Genomic DNA, 18,858 nt, shown 5'->3' with positions numbered 1-18,858 from the left:
GAAACAAGCAGGAATAGGCCCTCCTCCAAGCCAAATAAAAGTCAGCTTTTTGGAGAGGACACATGTTTTTCAGTTTTTCAGTGCAACAAAAACATCCTAAATGAAAAACATTCCTTTATTTTAGTCAAGTTTGACTAAAAAGTTACTGTGTTAAAGGGTTTGGGTAGTTATTTTAAGTAGTTACAAAGCCTGAATCGTTCTTAATATTTTCTTAATATTTACTCATCTTGAAGGCTTTGTTAATGCTTATTTAGGTCTTAAGTGTTTTTGAATTATTTGGTAAGTTAAAGAAAAACCCAAGACACAATGTAATGCCAGAGTGTGTGGTATCTAGTTTTATGCATACAAGACATCACTGTTTGTAGTGGAGGTTGCAGTGACTTTTTAGTTAAACCTTTTAATTGAGGAGTGAAGCAGTTTAAATTAGATTGACAACAATTAGCTGCTTGCCTCAAGTAACACAGAACCTTAATTTTAGTTTCAGCCTGAAAGCACATATAAATGCCACACTCAATCTAGTTGCAACACTGTAAAAAAGTTAAAATGACTTGATTTAAGAAAAATTTATCATGATTTGAGTAAATTTCACTTGACAAGTAAAATGATCTGCCAGTGGAATAAGACCTTTTGTACTTAAAATATGAAAATACATCTTGCTACACTTAAAATAAGAAACAAAATCAAATGTTACTTGAATTAAGAAAATCACACTTATTCCATTGATAGATAATTTTACTTGTCAAGTTGAATCTACTCAAATAAAGTAAAATGTTCTTAATTTAAGTCATTTTAACTTACCTATATATTGTTTTTTGCACCAGCCTTACTTCCTGGTTTGCAGATGATTAAAAAAAATAAATAAATCCTTTCGATACAGACGACATACATTGATCTCATTTTGATCCTATGAGCTAAATATATGAACAAAAATAAAATCAGGCACAGCGAATTGAAAATGTGAATTATTTTGGGGGAAGGAAGAGGCTAATCGAAAAGAAAACACATATATTTGGTGCCCCAGCTGCAGAAGTAGTCCCATCAGTAATAGAACACAGTACAGGTTGTGAATGTACTGCATATATTTACCCTGGCTCCATTTGCATTGCAGTCTCCATTCATTAGCTCAGGGCGGCTCATTTGGAAGTCCCCAGCCACACAGGCAATCATTGACCAGACATGTACAGTGAACCCTGCAAAAGGCTAACTATTTCCACTGCACTTACAAGACCCTGCTCCTATATTAGTATCTCCACAATTATAGCCCTGTTTTTTTAGTTTATGAACATGCAATTTAATGGAGACACAGTATATTATGAAAAAAAGTGGTTTTCAGAGCATGATTTCCCTATAGACTATTACATTGTACTTTGCCGTGAAATAAATAAAAATAAATTCACAAATGTTGAACCTGACCATTTCTATTGGTAACTTGACTATATTTTAATCCAAACCGCATTTGTTTAAAATATTATGGACCCATAGAAAGTAGTAATGCGATCTAAACCTCAGCAAACTCAGAATTTAAGTGTTTCTTTTTTGTTTTATTTATTTATTGTTATAGGTTCACTGTGTTCATTATGTTGGGCACGCTATCTGCTTGCCTCCATGGAGCTCTTACTGCTTTGCCCAAAATATCCCACGGTATTGCATTAGACTTATCTATTGGGGACAAGCAGATAATGCTACCAGGTCAATTTACTGATCAGATCTGTGAAGTGGGGATGCCACTCACAAGAGAATGCATGTTTTTGTTTTGTTTTTTCCAATGTGGTTGTTGAGCAATAAAAGCACCTGTAATTAAATAAATAGATAGATATGTAGATAGATTGAAAGTAGGGCTGAACAATCTATCATTTTGGACTGAAAATCACCATCTCAGACAATACGATTTTGGGAGCATTAAAGCCTTAAACCTTTTTGCATTGCTCCTAAGTCCAGTTTTAAGGGCGAAGTTCAATTCTGCGTCAACTCAACACACACTGCCGCTGTCGCCTTCTCGCTGTTGATTTTGATTTATTGATCTGCGTTGAGGTCTATGCGCCGAAAAGTAATTCACCATCACAACGCTAGGAGGCGAGGGGCGTTCGTATAAAGTTTAACATGAACCATCTCCAACGCGATAGAAGCACAGAACAGACTCACCGTCATCAGCAGCACATCCTCTGTCACAGAAAGAACACACATATTCCACCGAGTCGTGTGTTTCAGTCCGACAGAAGCTGACCGCATCAGTGGCACAAGGAGCGAGCTGTTTTTTAAGTGCTTATAGTTTATGCAAATAAGCCATGTGGTTTTAAGTTTCTGTAAAATGTTAACAAATCTGGTGGTCCAGTGTCAAATTATAGGTGCAGGACTCTGGTTTGATGCAAGTTTTCTGTGATGTTTGCATGTGTACTGAAACTTGATTTGAAATTTTTAAAAATCATGGATGAAATCAAAATTACAATATCCGCCAGAAAAATTGCAATTCTTTTTTTTTTCTTAAAATTGTTCAGCCCTAATTTAAAGTCATTCTGTGGAACATTTCAGGCAAAGTAGTCCCATCTCTATGGAGACAAGCAGATGGGAGACCCTGTACCAGAAAGGTTACAAGGTGCATCTTTAGTGTGCTGGTTTTAATTATTTCTAACCTACTGAAACTGAATCTCTATTCCCATTGGATAGAATTATGAACCTATGATAATTTTTTAAATAAGTTTGCTTATTTTGATTATTAACCCTTGATGATGGCGTTAGGCTAATAATCCAAGTTTTCTTAGTGAACAAAAAATGATTTGTTTCTTCTACATTCATTATAAAATTGTTCCACTTAATTGTTCACAATAACCAAAATATCGTAATATTGTCAAAAGTCTCTCAATAATCACAATATATTGATATAATATTGTCTCAATACATCACAATATACTGATTAACAAGTTTCTTTGCTTAAATTCATTGTTATTGCAGCAATAGCTAAAAAAAAAAAAAAAAAAAAAAAAAACTACATCGACCATGATCCTTTGTTCCTTTTTGGTGCAAACCACATGAAGAAATAGCAGTTCTAAGCACTTTTAAATCTTAGTTCTTTGAATTAAGTCTTGTCAAGGCATTTTAAGAGGAAAAAGTAGTATATTCACTATTTTGTTAGCCTCCACAAAATATCACAATAAATATCGTACCATGAGATGTACATTGTGAAAATATCATACAGTGAGATTTGGATACCATTACATCCCTAGTAATAATGCAAGAGTAATTTGGGCTATTCTTCAATGCAGATGATATTTCAAACTCCAGTTTTTGATACTTTGCAGCTCATGTCATCAAATTTCCTGGGGGTGTGATGCTAACTATAGGCACTGCTCTGTCTGAGGCTTTGTTAGATTTAAATTTTGTTTCGATACAACCTGACCAGAAAGATATGACTTTGTTGGAATGACTGTTTAACCAGTTGAACTCTTAAACAGGACCGTGAACACCCATAGATCACAGGCTCCTGAACATGTGCTGTTTAAATCCATTTTGTTTGTTTTTTCTTGAAACTTTTTTGGCTGTGTTTGCTAATGTATGCATTGTGTCACTATGGTCAATTCTGAACTTTTCTCCATACACATACATGCAGAACATCAAAAGTATCAGTAGCTGGACTGAGATAACCATTCCTTTTTGCGGTTATAAATTACGGCAATCTGGTAAAGTGTCTCTTTCACCCAAGCACATGCAGTGAGTAGTTTTCAGCGCCACTGGCAATCGCTCACATCAAGAACTTCAAAAATCCAACCACTCACCACCTTTCCTCTCGCTGTCCTCCCTCATTTTTGTTAACCATCCACTTAACTCCCCGATGTTGCAACTGATCCTCGCCATGATCCTCGGAGACAACATTTTTTTGTAAACAGAAAAAAAATCTTCATCTCCACCAAGTAAATACAGAAATTACTTGTTATTACATTTGCTTTGTAGATCCACTGGTGACTTTATCGTAACTGACACTACGTTTCCGCCACCAACCCGGCCGAACAAAAATGAGCTGCGATCGTGCTGAGATAGAAACTTAATAACCTGTCTGCACCACTCAAATGCAATCCAGTTTGGGTTTCAAATAAATCCATTGTGAAATTTCAATTACACAGTTGTTATTGTAAAGCTCAACTAATGGCCAGTACTGCTATGGCCACTCGTCATTTTGATTTCTTCCACTCCACTGGCTCCAAATGGCATAGTAAACACAAAGGACATATTATTAGGTACACCCACAGCTATGTGAGTCTTACTGTGGGTTGTTTAAAGGGTCCATGTTAAGCTGTCTATCTTATAAAGTTGTTTCTTCATCACAAACATACCTGGAGTTGTGTTTTGTTTCATTCACACATGTTTAACACACAAAACCTGTATATTTAGGAGCTCTTCTCTCAAACAGAAAATACTCTGTTCCACTCTGAGATGTCATGTTGTCATACAGTGTGTTTTTAAACCCTATACACCTTCACTAGAATCATCTGGATAATTTCAGCCTTGGAATTGCCAATCATTACTGAACAAAAGGTAGCCAGCAACTAGGTCAGGAATTGGAATACACTAGACGATGTAGACAAAGCCATACATTCTGTGTTGGCGTGATCGGGCAATTGCCGTGTTTAACTCCGTGAGATGCGGAGCTGAGCTAGTCCTTTCTCCTGTGGTCACCTCCAAGCCCGTCCTGACGGTGAGTCCTGTTTCAGTTCTGGTTTAGTCTTGGGTTAGTCCTGGTTTAGTCTTGGTTCAGTCCGTGGCATAGGCAGCGCAAAAGTTTGACATTATCTTGGGTTAATGGGCAGGTGTGGTGTTGTACTGCGCGGTTGCGGTGTTGTACTGGGGGTCTCCAAAAATGGACCCGTGCGGGACTCTGCGCTGTTGGGCTCCATTATGGAATAAATTTATCTTCAGTTTGTTACATAAAGAAGGAGGAAAATAACACAAGGACGACAGCAGCAATAAGTTTTAAGAAGGAAGTAAAAAGTGTTGCACCTGTCCTGTCTGAGAAAAGTGTATAAAGTGTGTGCTGACGGGTTTTACAGCCTTAACACAGATAGAATAATTGTAAAATATAAAGTTGACTACTTCGCGGATTTCACCTATCGTGGGTTATTTTTAGAACGTAACCCCCACGATAAACGAGGGACACTGTCCTCTCACCTCACAACCTGTGCACATGGACTCACACTTGTTCCGACCGAGACGGAAAACAGAGAATTTCTTGTACAAGTCATTGTTAAATGCACATTTGTGCTTCTGTATGTTGCAGACTGACCGACTGTTTGTGTCTGCTTGCTCACAGAGACGCTCAGTTTAATGAGCGGTACTGAAAACCCGGACATTTGCATCACTTTATAAAAAAAAACCCAGACGCCCCGGACATGACGCAAAATACGGACATGTCCTGGGAAAAACGGATGTTTGGTCACCCTAGTTTCCACGAAGCGAAACCCGCTGATGAATCAGGCTAAACAAAAGGTACATTTTAGCTTGTAATGATGTTGTTTTAGGAAATACATACACGGCAACAAAAGTGAGTGAAGATATTTTGCAGCTCATCCAAGCCGTTTTTTAAAATTTTCTTTTGCTTTGGATCCTACATGGACGACAAAAAAACCCAACATATTCTTAAAACAAACAAAGCTATGATTGAATGAAAGTGTAAGCCTCAATATGTCTATGTAAACTCCCCGTCACCTTGGAATGTTCCGAATGGTATTAAAAGCTTTCCAAACGTAGTCCAGCTGACTCCTCTCACACAAAATTCAAAATTGACACTAGTGAACAAGCAGTGAGGATGGTTTTGTTATTGTAACACATCCCATCACCGCTAGGGGGAGCCCTGCTTTAATTGTGGCTTGAGTTCAAAGCTATTCCGCTACATTCCACTATTTATATACAATTTGTCACAGTATACTAAGTTACCAACCTCACACGAGTCATGTCATTTTCAACATGTGAACCCTATTTCCTGTGTGAGCCTAGCGGATCTATGGCACAGCTGTTCTCCACTTTTATCTCTTGGAGTTGCTAGGCGACAGGAGCATCCTCATTATAGAGAATTCTGGGAAATCACAAGACCAATAAAGACAAGAGAGAGCTGTATCCCATTAAGCACCATACACACTGTAACACGATCAGTGCAAAGACATATGGCTATTAAAGAAATTTGTTATTCAAAATGGTAGCATGGGCTGTTGTAAAATTGTATTGAAATTCATTTAATCAGTTTAATTTTTCAAATAAAAAAAAGTAATGACTTGTGGAGAGTCGGGCATCTGCTTGTCTCCATGGAAACATTATTGGTTTGCCTGGAATGTTCCACAGTTGAGTCTACATGAAGTCTAAGAACACAAACAAGACGAGCATGACTGCAGATGCCTCCTCCAACTTACAAGTCAGATCTGTGGAAAGGTGGCCCATCTTTCAGTGAGGATGCATTCAATTACAGGATCGTTAAGTTTAATGCCATAGTGTGGAACATTCTAGACAAAGGAATAGCATGTCAGCATCCATACAGGCAAAGTGGATTAAGTCTTGCTAAAATCACAATGGACCAGAGTCAACTCCCAACTGTGCACCTCACAACAAGATGATTCTGGGTCTTTTTCAGTGAAGTTTGCATGTTCTGCCTGTGTCTGCGTGGGTTTCCTCTGGACACTCATCAACCCAAAGCATGCACAATAGATAAAGTCTTCCAGTTCACATAGTCCCAAGACTAGTTCAAGATCTCGAGATGGGTCAGGGTCATTGAAGATGAGTCAAAGACAGAGGATACAATTTTCTTAGAAGACAATAAGTAGTACCTTTAAGATCTTATATTATGCAAAATTGACTCTTGTGAGCTTTAAGGCATGTTAGAATGTTGTTAACTCATTAAATCCTGGTCTGTCTACACAGTGGTGTAGTGGGGATTAGTGAGGGTACGTGATTTGTGACATCATTGATGTGGACCCCCCTTTAAAATTATGCAGAATCATGTTATTAACATTAACACCGTTCATAATCACCTACAGAGCATAAATCATAAGCTACAAGACATGTGCCCAGGACTGAACCAGAAGGACTAAACCAGGAGGACTAAACCAGGACTACACCAGGTCTAAACCAGGTCTAAACCAAGACTAATCTTGGACTTGAGAGCGAGAGAGAACGGGTGCATCTCCAGGCCCGTCCCAACACTCAGTCCTGGTTCAGTCCTGGTTTAGTCCTGGTCCCCTCATGTCGCAGGCCACTATAGGACAGTACTGGAGATATCATGAGCCTATGCAGGTTGTTTTCACCTTTGAAAATAGCTCTGGTTTGACATTTAAGTTGTAGCTCAGAGAGAACCACATTATGGATTGGGATGGAGCAAACATCATTGGGACAGAGGAAAACAAACACATCGTCGCTGAATTATAGAGGCAATCGAAATACGGAAACGTGCCCACGGGACTATAAACCTGGACGAGGGGGCTTTTGTCCTGAGGAAGTCGGACTGCAGATGGCGCCGTCGTCCTGCCTCCACTAGTAGGAAGACTGTGCCAAAACCTGTATAAATCAGCTGACCGGACACATCACAGCAACATCACGTGACCACTCTGAGGAAGACCGCCAGTGAGCAGTCGAAACTGTCAGGTATGAAAACAAACCTTTGATCTGGAAAAAGAACCTAATAACATAAACATTAAGTTGTAGCTATTTTATATTTGTTGTTTTTTTATAGCTCAGGTTGGGAGAAATCTGTGTCTACATCTCCAGAGCTCAAAATTCTCTGTGATGTGACCTTTTACCTTTTGTTTAGTAGAGATTAGAACTTCCAGAGCTGAAATCATCCAAATGATTCTATTGAAGGCATATGAAGTTTACAAGCACAGTGGAGCACTTCCTGTATAACCACATGACATCACAATATAGAACAAAGTATTTTCAGTTTGAGAGAAGAGCTCAGCCTAAATATGCAGGATTTGTGTATTAAACATGTAAATGAAACACAACACATGATGAGGAAACAACATTATAACACAGATCAGAAAATAGTGTAATATGAGCCCTTTAAAAATGTTATCTTATTTTGTTACACGGCCGTCAAATTTTTCTGAGACATGTTTGAGCCCAAATTGGAATAACCTTGAAAGGCCAGTGATAGCTCCATTCATTTCCAAATGGAGCAGTGGGGCTAACGGGCCGAAGCTTAGCACCAGGTGGTCGATTCAAACCTGATCCAAGCGCTCCTTCATAGAATCACATGTCCAGCCGCAGATCCATCACCGCCATTGTGTTTTTACTGCCGCTACATACTATCAATCAGCTCCGTGAAGGCTCTCATCTATCAAAACAGGCTCACTTAGCTCGCGCGGGGAGGGGAGGGGCCGCTGATCTCTGAAGCGTGGACCCTAACACTGTAACAGCAAAACAATGCCACTTCACTTAGCGTTTTTTTTTTTTTCATTGCATTTAATATAATTGGTTCATAAAAGTGTTGTTTTGGATCTGATTTGCGTTGTGTTTTGTAGAGTCTGATGCCTGGAGCAAGGAGAGAAATATAAAATAGCGTTTTTTTTCATTGCATTTTAAAGTAGTGTATTAAGCAGTTTGAGTGGGCTGTCCTACTTTCTATGATAATTTTGGACTTGAAATAAATGGAATAAATAATCGTTCTATGCCAATGCACGATTAAGTGACACTATTTTGCCAATTCATTAACAGTTGTTGTCCACATCAATTAATAGTGCACTATATAACATTTCTCACAGATCTGCTACCTGCTTGTGTCCATAAAGATTTTTGTGGTAAGTTTTACAGTATTACATAAAAGAAGAACATATATTGTTTTTGAGTCTACTATATAGGTATAATATAAATACTATATACACCCGTAGATCATTATGTTAACATTTGCACATTTTAAATTGCAATACAAATCTAAAATATTTAATAAAACAAACGAGTCCGCTGACTTCCGTATTAGAAAAATGTGGTGCCTAATGGGAGCTGACGTTGCCATAAACAAAGCATCATCACAACAAACAGTCGTACCAAAATGATTACGCGACGCTGCTGAATCCTAAACATATCACCGATTAGGGGGAACAGCTATAACATAGTTAAAAGCTCTGAAAAGTAAATTTTTCTGAATACATCTGCTTTAAAGTTGATCCTGCATTTTTATGATATGATTTATTTATGAGAACATACATCACTGTATGCAAGGTGGTGTCACTCAGTGGTCCCCGTGGATATAGCTAATTTTAATGCCATACTGTGAAACATTCTGGGTAAAACAATGACGTCTGAATGGAGAAAAGCAGGTGTCAGGCAGTACATCTTTAAAGCTTTGAAGTATTTCCACTGCCTGGCAAATACAGAATAATATTTCTCTCTCTTATCATACAGAGAGATATCAGCTTGTTGCACCCACAGACTGTATAAAGATGAGGACTAAGGGAGTGTGAGGTCACCCATAGCATTTGGTTCCAGTCAAATGAAGCTCACAGAGGTTGGAAGATATGCAGCAAATTTGGAGCCAAGTTCCATGTAAGAAAAATGATTTAATATGTAGACAAAATAGATGAATAAAAATACCAAGATCATGTAGAGTGGGTGGAGCCTGGAGAGAGGGGCGACCGTTTCTCAAAACAGAGTGAACTGGATACAGTCCATGGAGCCAGAAGTGAGCCCATGCTTACTTCCTATTTGGAACCTGCAACATATGCTTCTCAAACTGGTTAACCCACCTGTCAGTCACGCCCATCTAACCTCATGGAAATGCACCCGTGACCAGACTCACATCTGCATTCTGTATCCAAGTGTTTCCAAGAAGATACACATGAAATGCCAAAGCAAAGGTCAAAATACGTTTAAAAGGCCTGTAAAATGTATTGTAGCTCTATGTATACTGTGCCAGAATCTTTGTACCCAGCTGGATATATGGCCTACTTCTCCAATAACATGCATGGTTTGGGTTGACTGGGAAAACTAGAAGAACCCCATGGAGACATAACGCAAACTCAACACAGAAGATCCAATATTGCCTGAGAATTGTACCCACAACCTCCACATCTTTCACACAGGCCAGATTGCTGACTTCAATACAAAAGGCACTATCTCGCCTATAATCCGCCAGCTCAGACTCATTATAAGCTCATGCAAGATACATATCAGAGAAATGGTGCGACTAACTAGATTGCATACCCCTTTGTGCAGAGTGGCTAATGGAGGGCTGACCACAGGGGATGGGACCTGTTAGCTGTTAGCTGCCGCGCCATGTATTCTCCTGCAGGATGCTAGGCCACCGACAGAGCTGCACCGCTGCTCTGTTCACACAGATAAATCCCTGTTGCACTTAGGAGTCATCCATTTTTAATGCGGGGCCTGCAGAGATGTGAGGAGCCAGAGATGTAAGGAGCCAGAGGAGGGGAAGAGGGGAGGAGGGAAGGAGGGAGCTAATGTGTGTTTGGCATCAGGTACATGCTGTTTACTCCATACAGTCAAAAGTATCGAAAAGCGGACACTAATCGATAATAAAACTAGTATCAAAAGTAGATACTATATTTGAACAAGTATCAATAGTAAAAAAAAGTCAAATTCACAGGACAAAAAAAAAAAAGCTTTAGAATGGTCTTGAGCTGTATCAAAGCAAATATATGACCACATGGACTAGTACAAGACACAGGCTGTAAAAAGAAGTGAACTAAGGGAGCGTGACGTCACCCACGGCGTTCGGCCTTGGGTGACGTAAATTTGTAGCCGGTTCCATTTTAGGAATAGGAATTTATTAATGGACAAAATGTCAAAATTAAAACACCATTATGTAGATCAGACTAATAGAAACATAAAGACATGTTCACTTCCCACTTGAAACAGGGCAGATAGAGGGATAACTGTGTCCATTAACCCTCTATCCACCACAGTCTATAGTACAGGAGTCTCCAATCTTTTGCATCCAGTGAGCTACCTTTAGAAAACTGAAATGCTGGAGAGCTTCTCATTTTAGCGATTGAAAGAAATTGAATAGATATAAGAGGGCAAGCTTTAAATGTTGTACAGTTAAATGCCTTTAAAATATAAATCCATTATCTGTTTATTAGTCCACATAGTTCAAAATAACACATGTACAATGGTTATTAATCAAATTTGAGTTATTCAGTATAATGCATAATTCAGAAATTCTTTGGTGAGCTACTTATAACAGGGTGAAGAGCTACTGGTAGCTCCCGAGCTACAGGTTCGAAGACCCCTGCAATAGTATATGTCCCTGAACCACTATAGAAAGAAAGATAGACATATACTTTATTCATTGCAAGGGAAATTCAGGGGATTACGGAGATATAAGACTACATGGCAATATAAAAGAAAATACTGTGATTTAATTTTGAAAATCTACAATAGTTTTTTAATTATCATTGTGGTTTTGGAATCTCTATAATATCAAAAACTAGTGTGCAATTTTTGTACCATGACAACACTAGTACATAGTAAAAATTGCATGTTGTTAAGATTATTACTAGTATACTTACTCACCTTATACAATCGTACATCTATGTGTATAGTAGATGCCTGGTGATTAATGCATGGCCCATTCACACTGCAGACGTAACCCATCCTACCCTTGAGGACTGAATACATAATCCATATAGGCTTGTTGGGCACAGTGGAGATCAGGGAGTGGAGAGCAGGGAGTGGAGAGAGACATTTGCACTGTTTGCACCAGGGCACTGAAGCAGATCTGATGTGAACACATGCCTATAAATTACATTCTAAAGAATCTATAAGCCCCCTCAGACATGATCTTAGTAAAAGGACATACAATATGTTAAAGGGCCTATATTATGTTATTCGGATCTATGTTATAAAGTTGTTTCCTCATCAAAAACATCTCTGCTGTGTTTTTAAACTCCATACACATTCACTGGTCTCATTTGGATAATTTCATCCCTGGAATTACCAATCTCTACTGAAGTGAAAGTAAAAGGTAAAAGGCTGTTAACTTGAAAACTACCACTTTGTGGCATTTTGGGCTTTGGAGATGTAAACAGACTAATAATAAAGGGTTACTCAAACATGTGTGAATGAAACAAAACACAATCTGGGGATGTTTTTGGTGAGGTAAGAGCATTCTAACATGGCTAAAAGCTCACAAGTGTCAATTTTGTGCATTAAAGAACCTATAAATGAAACTCCCCCTGAAAGCTCTGCACACATAGCACCGAATTCCACTCCAGTAAATAAAAGTATCAGGTTACTGTGGGAGTAGTTAGTGTGCCTCAGTGTAGAACTCAAAAAGTTATTCAAGACAATCAGGACAGTCTGCAGCTGTACAGTATTGGCCTTCCTGTGTACTGGACTGGACCTTCAGATGTCAGCACAGGGAGGGGCTCTTCTCCTCTTCACGTCTTCACTCCAAACATGATGTGTGTGAATGGGGCAGAATCAGCACAGACATTCTTGTGTGGGCAGAGCTCTGACACAAGCAGAGCAGTGTCCTCCAGTCTCACAGACACAGAGGAGGAGGAGGAGGAGGAGGAAGAGGAGTAGTGTCCCAGCAGAGGGTAGACGGATGTTTGCTCTCACAGTAAGTGCTGCTTATCATCTGTGCCCTGTGCTGGAGCTCCCACTCTCTTTCTATTGGGACAGTGTGTTCAAACAATGGAAAAAAAAAACTGCCTTTTACAGAATTCTGTTCAGAAATCTGACAGGAAGAAAATGTACAATATACTTCACTATGTACTGTTATTAAAAACAATATTAATAGTGAATACTTTCCCCCGTCCATTGTGTACAAACACTTTGTTAGACGCAGTCTGCTGCACCTTTAATGCCTCCACCCACCATGGTCGAGCCCCCCGCCCCCTCCACAGCTCCGCCCCTACTGTAAAGAAACAGGACCACATGGCTTCAAATACGGTATAAGATTTTATTTCTCTAGTGAATTCATATGTTTGTTATTCTGCACAGCAGCATACAGGAAAAATTGTGGTAAAATATAAATAACAAAGTTCAACAGTGTTTGTCATTTTTCTCTTTATCATTTCGTCAAAAACCTCTGTTAAAAGTGGCACATATTTGTCATTTTGCCTCAACATCATCCACTCCATATGCAACATTGAACAGCTAAACTCGTCAAAGTAATGGTCAGTATGTACACATCTCACCTTGTGGTGAAAAAACAATGCTTATAGCTTCCGTGTTAAATGAAAAATGAAAATACAATTATGTTATACAAAGATCAAAAATACTATCAAAAAGCCTTATTATAAATGGCAGCACTATATCAATAAACTGCTGTGGACATTTGTATTTTACACATTAAGTACAAAATCCTGTTGAGGTAGTGCCCTCTGAAGTCACTTGTAAAATGTTAAAATACTGTCTTTTTACATTACAGCAAATCTCTGTCCATTCTATTAGTATATCCTTTGGTAAACAAAACTGTCAGTTATGTGCAGTCCTGTGAGTGACACCATCCCACCCATCGTACATTCAGCACAATATGTTTGCATCTTTTTGGGATTCTCTCACAAACACAAAAGGAATCGGTTACAGTAACATTCATTTTGCTCGAGTGGGGAGATAGCTGGGCTCCGCTTGGAAAAACCCACAAGACTTTATAAAGATATGATGATCAGGGGCGAGGAGAGAAATAAAACTCTAAGTAAATCCAGTGTGCCCTTATTGGGAATGTAAACATAAAAGTGTCTGCATTGGAGAGGTTTTGGCTAGGCTACAATTGATTGGAACGTCCCTTGGAGAATGCGAGACAGAGCTGGCATTGTCCCCCTTGCCTTCCAGCCCAGGCAGATTGGGTATCAAACTTTTGTGTAGCAAGTTGGAAAATACGCCCTGTTTCAAAGACTTGCCTGTCTCCCACTAGCCGCACTTCAACAATTACGACATTCTTGAGCTCTTTTTTAATGGCAAAAACATAACTTTGGTTTTCTACAATGAGAAAGAAAAAAATTGTAGCAAGCTTTGCCTGCCATACAAAAATACTTGGCAAAAATAGATGACATTCAGATTTTTTTTTTTTTTTTTTTTTTTTTTTTTTAACCATGAAGAAAATATTTTTGACTATTGATACATCGGTGTTTAATAGCACACGCTCATGACTAGGACTCTAAAAACTAAAAAATAAATCCATAAAGCATCAAATCATTCTATGTGAATAAAGGAACTATAAAAATAGAAGAGCATTATGTTTATATGATCAAAACAGTCATCTGGAAATTGTTCAGTGCAATTTTATAAGACGTATTTTTTTTTAAGGTGGTCCCGTTCAGAAGATTTTCATCCTCTTACCACCCACAGCCCTACCACCCTTTAGTGGTCGCTGGGAAGGCTGCTCTTTTGACAACGGACAGTACTTTATCGTGTGCGCATTGTCCCCGTTTGCGCTGCACAGGGGGCACGTATACGCCCGGAGGATGGGGCACACCACTCTGCCATCCGGGGTCTTGAGAACGTGGGAGCCGTACACCTCCTCGGGCGCGCCGTTGTTCCGACAAAACACGCAAATCTTCGGCTCTTGCTTGCCCCTGCTCGCCGTCGGTTTGTTGCGCATCTTCCTCGCTGCCTCCACGCTGAACAGGTCGAAGCCTTGGAACGCGCCCCCGAAGCCCGCGTCCACGCCCCCGCCGATCCCGCGCTCCGGTAGGTGCTTCTGAATCTGGAACGGGCTGAGGATGGAGAAGCGCTCTTTCAGGTCCAGTATGGAGGCAGGGGGCGGGCTCACGGACGGGCAGCAGCAGCGGCAGCAGCAGTCCAGGTGGCCGCTCTCCGAAGCGCACGGGCACGCAGGGGAGTCGTCATCCTCCAAGCCCAGCGTCGCCTTCAGGGACTCGGTGATAGAGTTGGGGTTCTGCGGCAGCCTGTTGGTCTTGGTCACCAGAGTGGTCAGCCCCAGATAGTCGTTCCAGGAATTAAAAGTGTAGTCGTAAGGGCCGCGCGCGTTCAAATAGTTGTGATTGAGAAAATCCATGGCAACTCGTGGCGTGTGCTTTGTTGTGGAAATAGAGTAATTCCAAATAAGAGCGCGAGGAGAAGTAGTAGAAGTGTGCGTAATAGCCAGGCTCCGGGAATGGTTCATGTACCGCGTCTCCAATGTTCCTGAAACATTTGAGCGGACTGCGTAAAGGCTTTCTGGTTATAAGGAGAAGGGGGGCGGGGCGCCAGTGGATTCTACGACACAAGTTTGTGATCAGCTTCCAGGCAGCCGCCCCCTTTTTGTACAAAGAGCCACTGGACACAGCAGCACGGGCTTGTTTTGTTCCTCCACATGATCCGTGCTGCCTCTGCTTCACAACACGATCCACGATACAAACAATAAACCTCCCTTTGTTGTGTTAACAGTTGTAAATTGCTGTATATTATTTAGTATTGTGCACACTGAAGTGTAGAAACTAGAAACTAGAATTCAAGTATCTTTGTTAACACATTTTAATAACTTGTGATATTATTATTTTCTCCCAGGAAAAGCATCTGGTGTAAAGCATTTGCCATAATAGTTGTATCATAATATCATAGCTATTAAAGTTAGAACAATACTGCCTTCTGTAGTGCTGGTTTATGCTTGTTGTTTATGCTTGTTTCCTGTTTTTTGTATCTGTTGTCTGTTACCATTGTTGGAATGCTTATGTATTATTACAATATGATGAAGTTACCAAGCTACACCAGTGACTCATTGTCAACATTTGTAAGTAGTTCATATAGTTTAATGCAAAATGTCTGAAAAATGCAAAAGAAAGCTCATGTTAAATTAGAAGAGGGAGTTGGAAGTTTTCTTCTTCCCACTCCATTTTGGGCAAAAATGTATTTATTTTATAATTTAATAAAATTTTACTTTATATATATATATATATATATATATATATATATATATATATATATATATATATATATATATATATATATATATATATATATTATTTTTTTTTTTTTTTTCCTTTTTTCACTAATTACACTAATGTTACACATTCCATTGCATAAGAATGTAAATCTCTTACTTGCCCAAAACAAATACATACAGTAAATAAATAAAATAACAAAATTACTAGAAGTCATGATTTGTTTGGAGTGACCCCAGATACAGACAACATAAAGAATAGTAACTATCCATGGGTTTCATTAGGATGACAAAATAGGACAGTTGTCATAGCGACTAGCAATTTACAACAAAATATTCTATCTTTGGAATAGGAAAAGTAATCAAATCATTGCATATAACAGGAAAAAGAAACCCATGGATATAAAATCTTTTGTTACCTGATTATTATGAGCTACAATATCCACATCAGAACATGACTATAACACTATACTGTGTAATTACATAATCAAATGACGGCCATCTATCTCTCGCCTGTAAATGGATCCAATAACAAAACTGAAAGCAATTGGTGGAGCAGTTATTGGCAGTGGTAGTGTGCACAATATTGACTTTTAATCATGGTTCTCAAACTGTGGTGCAGGTACCATTGGTGGTGCAAGGGCTCAAAGTTTCAGATCAATTTATTTGTATTTATTTAGTTGACAGTGGTTGAGTAGTTTAATTCATGTGTGGGTTGGTATGGTATGGTAAGGGGTGGTTTTAAGTTTTTTTTTGGTTGTTTTTTTTTTTTGTTTTTTTTGCATTTGACCCGTCCACGCCGGTATACAATAGAGGCCCTTTTCCAAATCTTGAGTTAGGAGTACCTAGAATTAGCATACAATTCATATTATAAGTTGATTATCATAGGTTAGACCTGTTGTGACTGGTTTAGGCTGCTTTTAGACTTCATGCAATCCAATACTTCTTCATCTCTTCTTCAATCTCTAAAATTTCCAACAATATTTTTTTGAGTTCAAGTCTTAAAGGTCCTATACTACTCAAAATGTTGTATTTAATTTCATTCACACATGTTTATTAGTCTGTCTACATCTACAAAGCTCAAAGTACTCTGTTCCACCTAACGATGTCATGAAGTGGTAGTTTCCAAGTTAACTTAACTACCTTTTATCTTTTGTTCAGAAGAGATTGGCAATTCCAGATCTGAAATAATCCAAATGATTTTAGTGAAGATATAAGACGTTTGTGTGGGAATGAAACAAAACAAAACTCCAGGTATGTTTGTGATGAGGAAACATTACAACAGATCCAAAAATACTGTAATACATGCCCTTTAACAATGCACCTTCTTCTTTTCTCTGAGCCAACTTGGAACAAAGAGAGCCCCACAGCAGTCGGCACACGAGGGGTTAATCCGATGTCATTCCCACACAATGATTAACGATAGTGAATGAAGGAACATGCAGAATTGTAATGTTTCTCACCGGGGCCAAGAGAAAGAAGCGGCCATCCTTCTTTAATTGATCGGTACTGGTGCTGAAGTAATGTCATTAACTACAGCACAAGCTAACGATTGTTCCCAGCACTAACGGATAACAACTCGGCTGTCACAAAACAAAATGTGGGAGTTATGATGGATAGTGATACCAAAACAATGTACCTCATATAGAACGCTGGATTTATTACAGTCGATTCTGTTCAGAGACAACAGGGGAGTTTTTGGATTTGTCATTCTTGCAGGAAAATGTGGAGCAAAACTGTGAAAGTACACAAATACAAATACCTTTTAGGTTACAGAATTATGACAATGTTTCTCCAAGTGTGCTGCCTGAACTGTGGCATTAAACTTAAAGGTGCATTGTGTAACTTTTCTGGTGAAGGGTCAGTCATATGCTTTTCACAGTGGAGTTGTTATGGCGTTGTCTGGAATGTTTCACAGTATGGCATTAAACCTTTCTGTCTTTATGGAGACCAAACCAGACTAAGTTACAGGTCAGATCTGTGGAGATGCAGCCCCCTCACAGTCAGAATGCCTCTATATTTCTGAACTATAAAACCACTTGTAATTAAATAAATGTAAAGTAGAGCTGTTTAATATCACACTGTGGAACTATGGAATGACATTTCCATAGAAACAAGCAGGTGATGAACCCCCAACCAAAAAGTTACACAGTGCAGCTTTAAAGGAGGTAGGTTCACATGAGCTATCCTTCTGAGCATTTGCTGTGTTTTCTAGTATGTATTTATTTTCAAATGTTTTCCTTGTGTTACACAGTGTAACAACTTGCACAAATAAAATAAGTGAAATGAAAACTTGTATTGACAACTTTATTTATTTATTTATTTAGTTAGTTAGTTAGTTAGTCAGTTAGTTAGTTAATAGGGACAGTGCATATTGATGAACGCCTACAACACTGCAGTGTAAATATGACAGATTATAGTAAAAAGGCTTATTTCCATCTGCAGTCCCTAGGCAGGTAACACCACAAATTTTACTGAAAAAAAAAACCCAACAGTAACAGGTGACAGTTCTAAACTAAAAGTGTCCACAAATCTGGTTTTCCTTAATGCCATATACAGTAGAGGAACATTCCAGTTAAAACAATAACATCTCCACAGAGACAAGCAGGCGGCGAACATCAAAGATTCTCACATTTTCATTTAGGACACTCACCCATTCACACACCAGTGTATGCAGACACTGGGTTGAGTGTCTTGCCCAAGAACACAACAACAGTTTTCATCAATGGGAGTGGGAATTGCATCGCCAACCTGTGGGTCAGTGGATCTGACCACTCAAGCGATGATGTTTTTATGCTGAGAAGGGGATTCAAGCCGCCAACCTTCGGATCAGTGAACAAAAACTTTAACATCTGTATCTACTGTAACTCAGAAAAGTTACAGTGCGCCAGTGTAAATAAGGATTTATACAGTGGAGGGTTACGGTGTATTGATAGCACCAACAATAGGTCACTTATTCAGTTCCTCTTGACTAAACTAGGGCTAAATGAAAACCTGCCAGGGAATGTCCTTTTAATGTTATGTATAGGTACAGTAAA

At 39.0% G+C, this 18,858-nt stretch overlaps 1 protein-coding gene across 1 annotated transcript; it reads right to left on the bottom strand.

Moving 5' to 3' along the window:
- Positions 1–12,887: 12,887 nt before the first annotated feature.
- On the bottom strand, positions 12,888–15,079 carry nanos1 (nanos homolog 1). Its single transcript, XM_020917655.2, has one exon. It carries the CDS (start codon positions 15,062–15,064, stop codon positions 14,255–14,257), a length of 810 nt encoding a protein of 269 aa, XP_020773314.1. The 5' UTR covers positions 15,065–15,079; the 3' UTR covers positions 12,888–14,254.
- Positions 15,080–18,858: the final 3,779 nt, after the last annotated feature.

This window comes from Boleophthalmus pectinirostris, unplaced genomic scaffold (genome assembly GCF_026225935.1).
Source record: "Boleophthalmus pectinirostris isolate CB_2022bp ecotype Guang Dong unplaced genomic scaffold, ASM2622593v1 HiC_scaffold_23, whole genome shotgun sequence".
Taxonomy (NCBI): Eukaryota; Metazoa; Chordata; class Actinopteri; order Gobiiformes; family Gobiidae; genus Boleophthalmus; species Boleophthalmus pectinirostris.
Note: the sequence above shows the minus strand (reverse complement) of the source record. Positions and strands in the feature narration are given on the sequence as shown.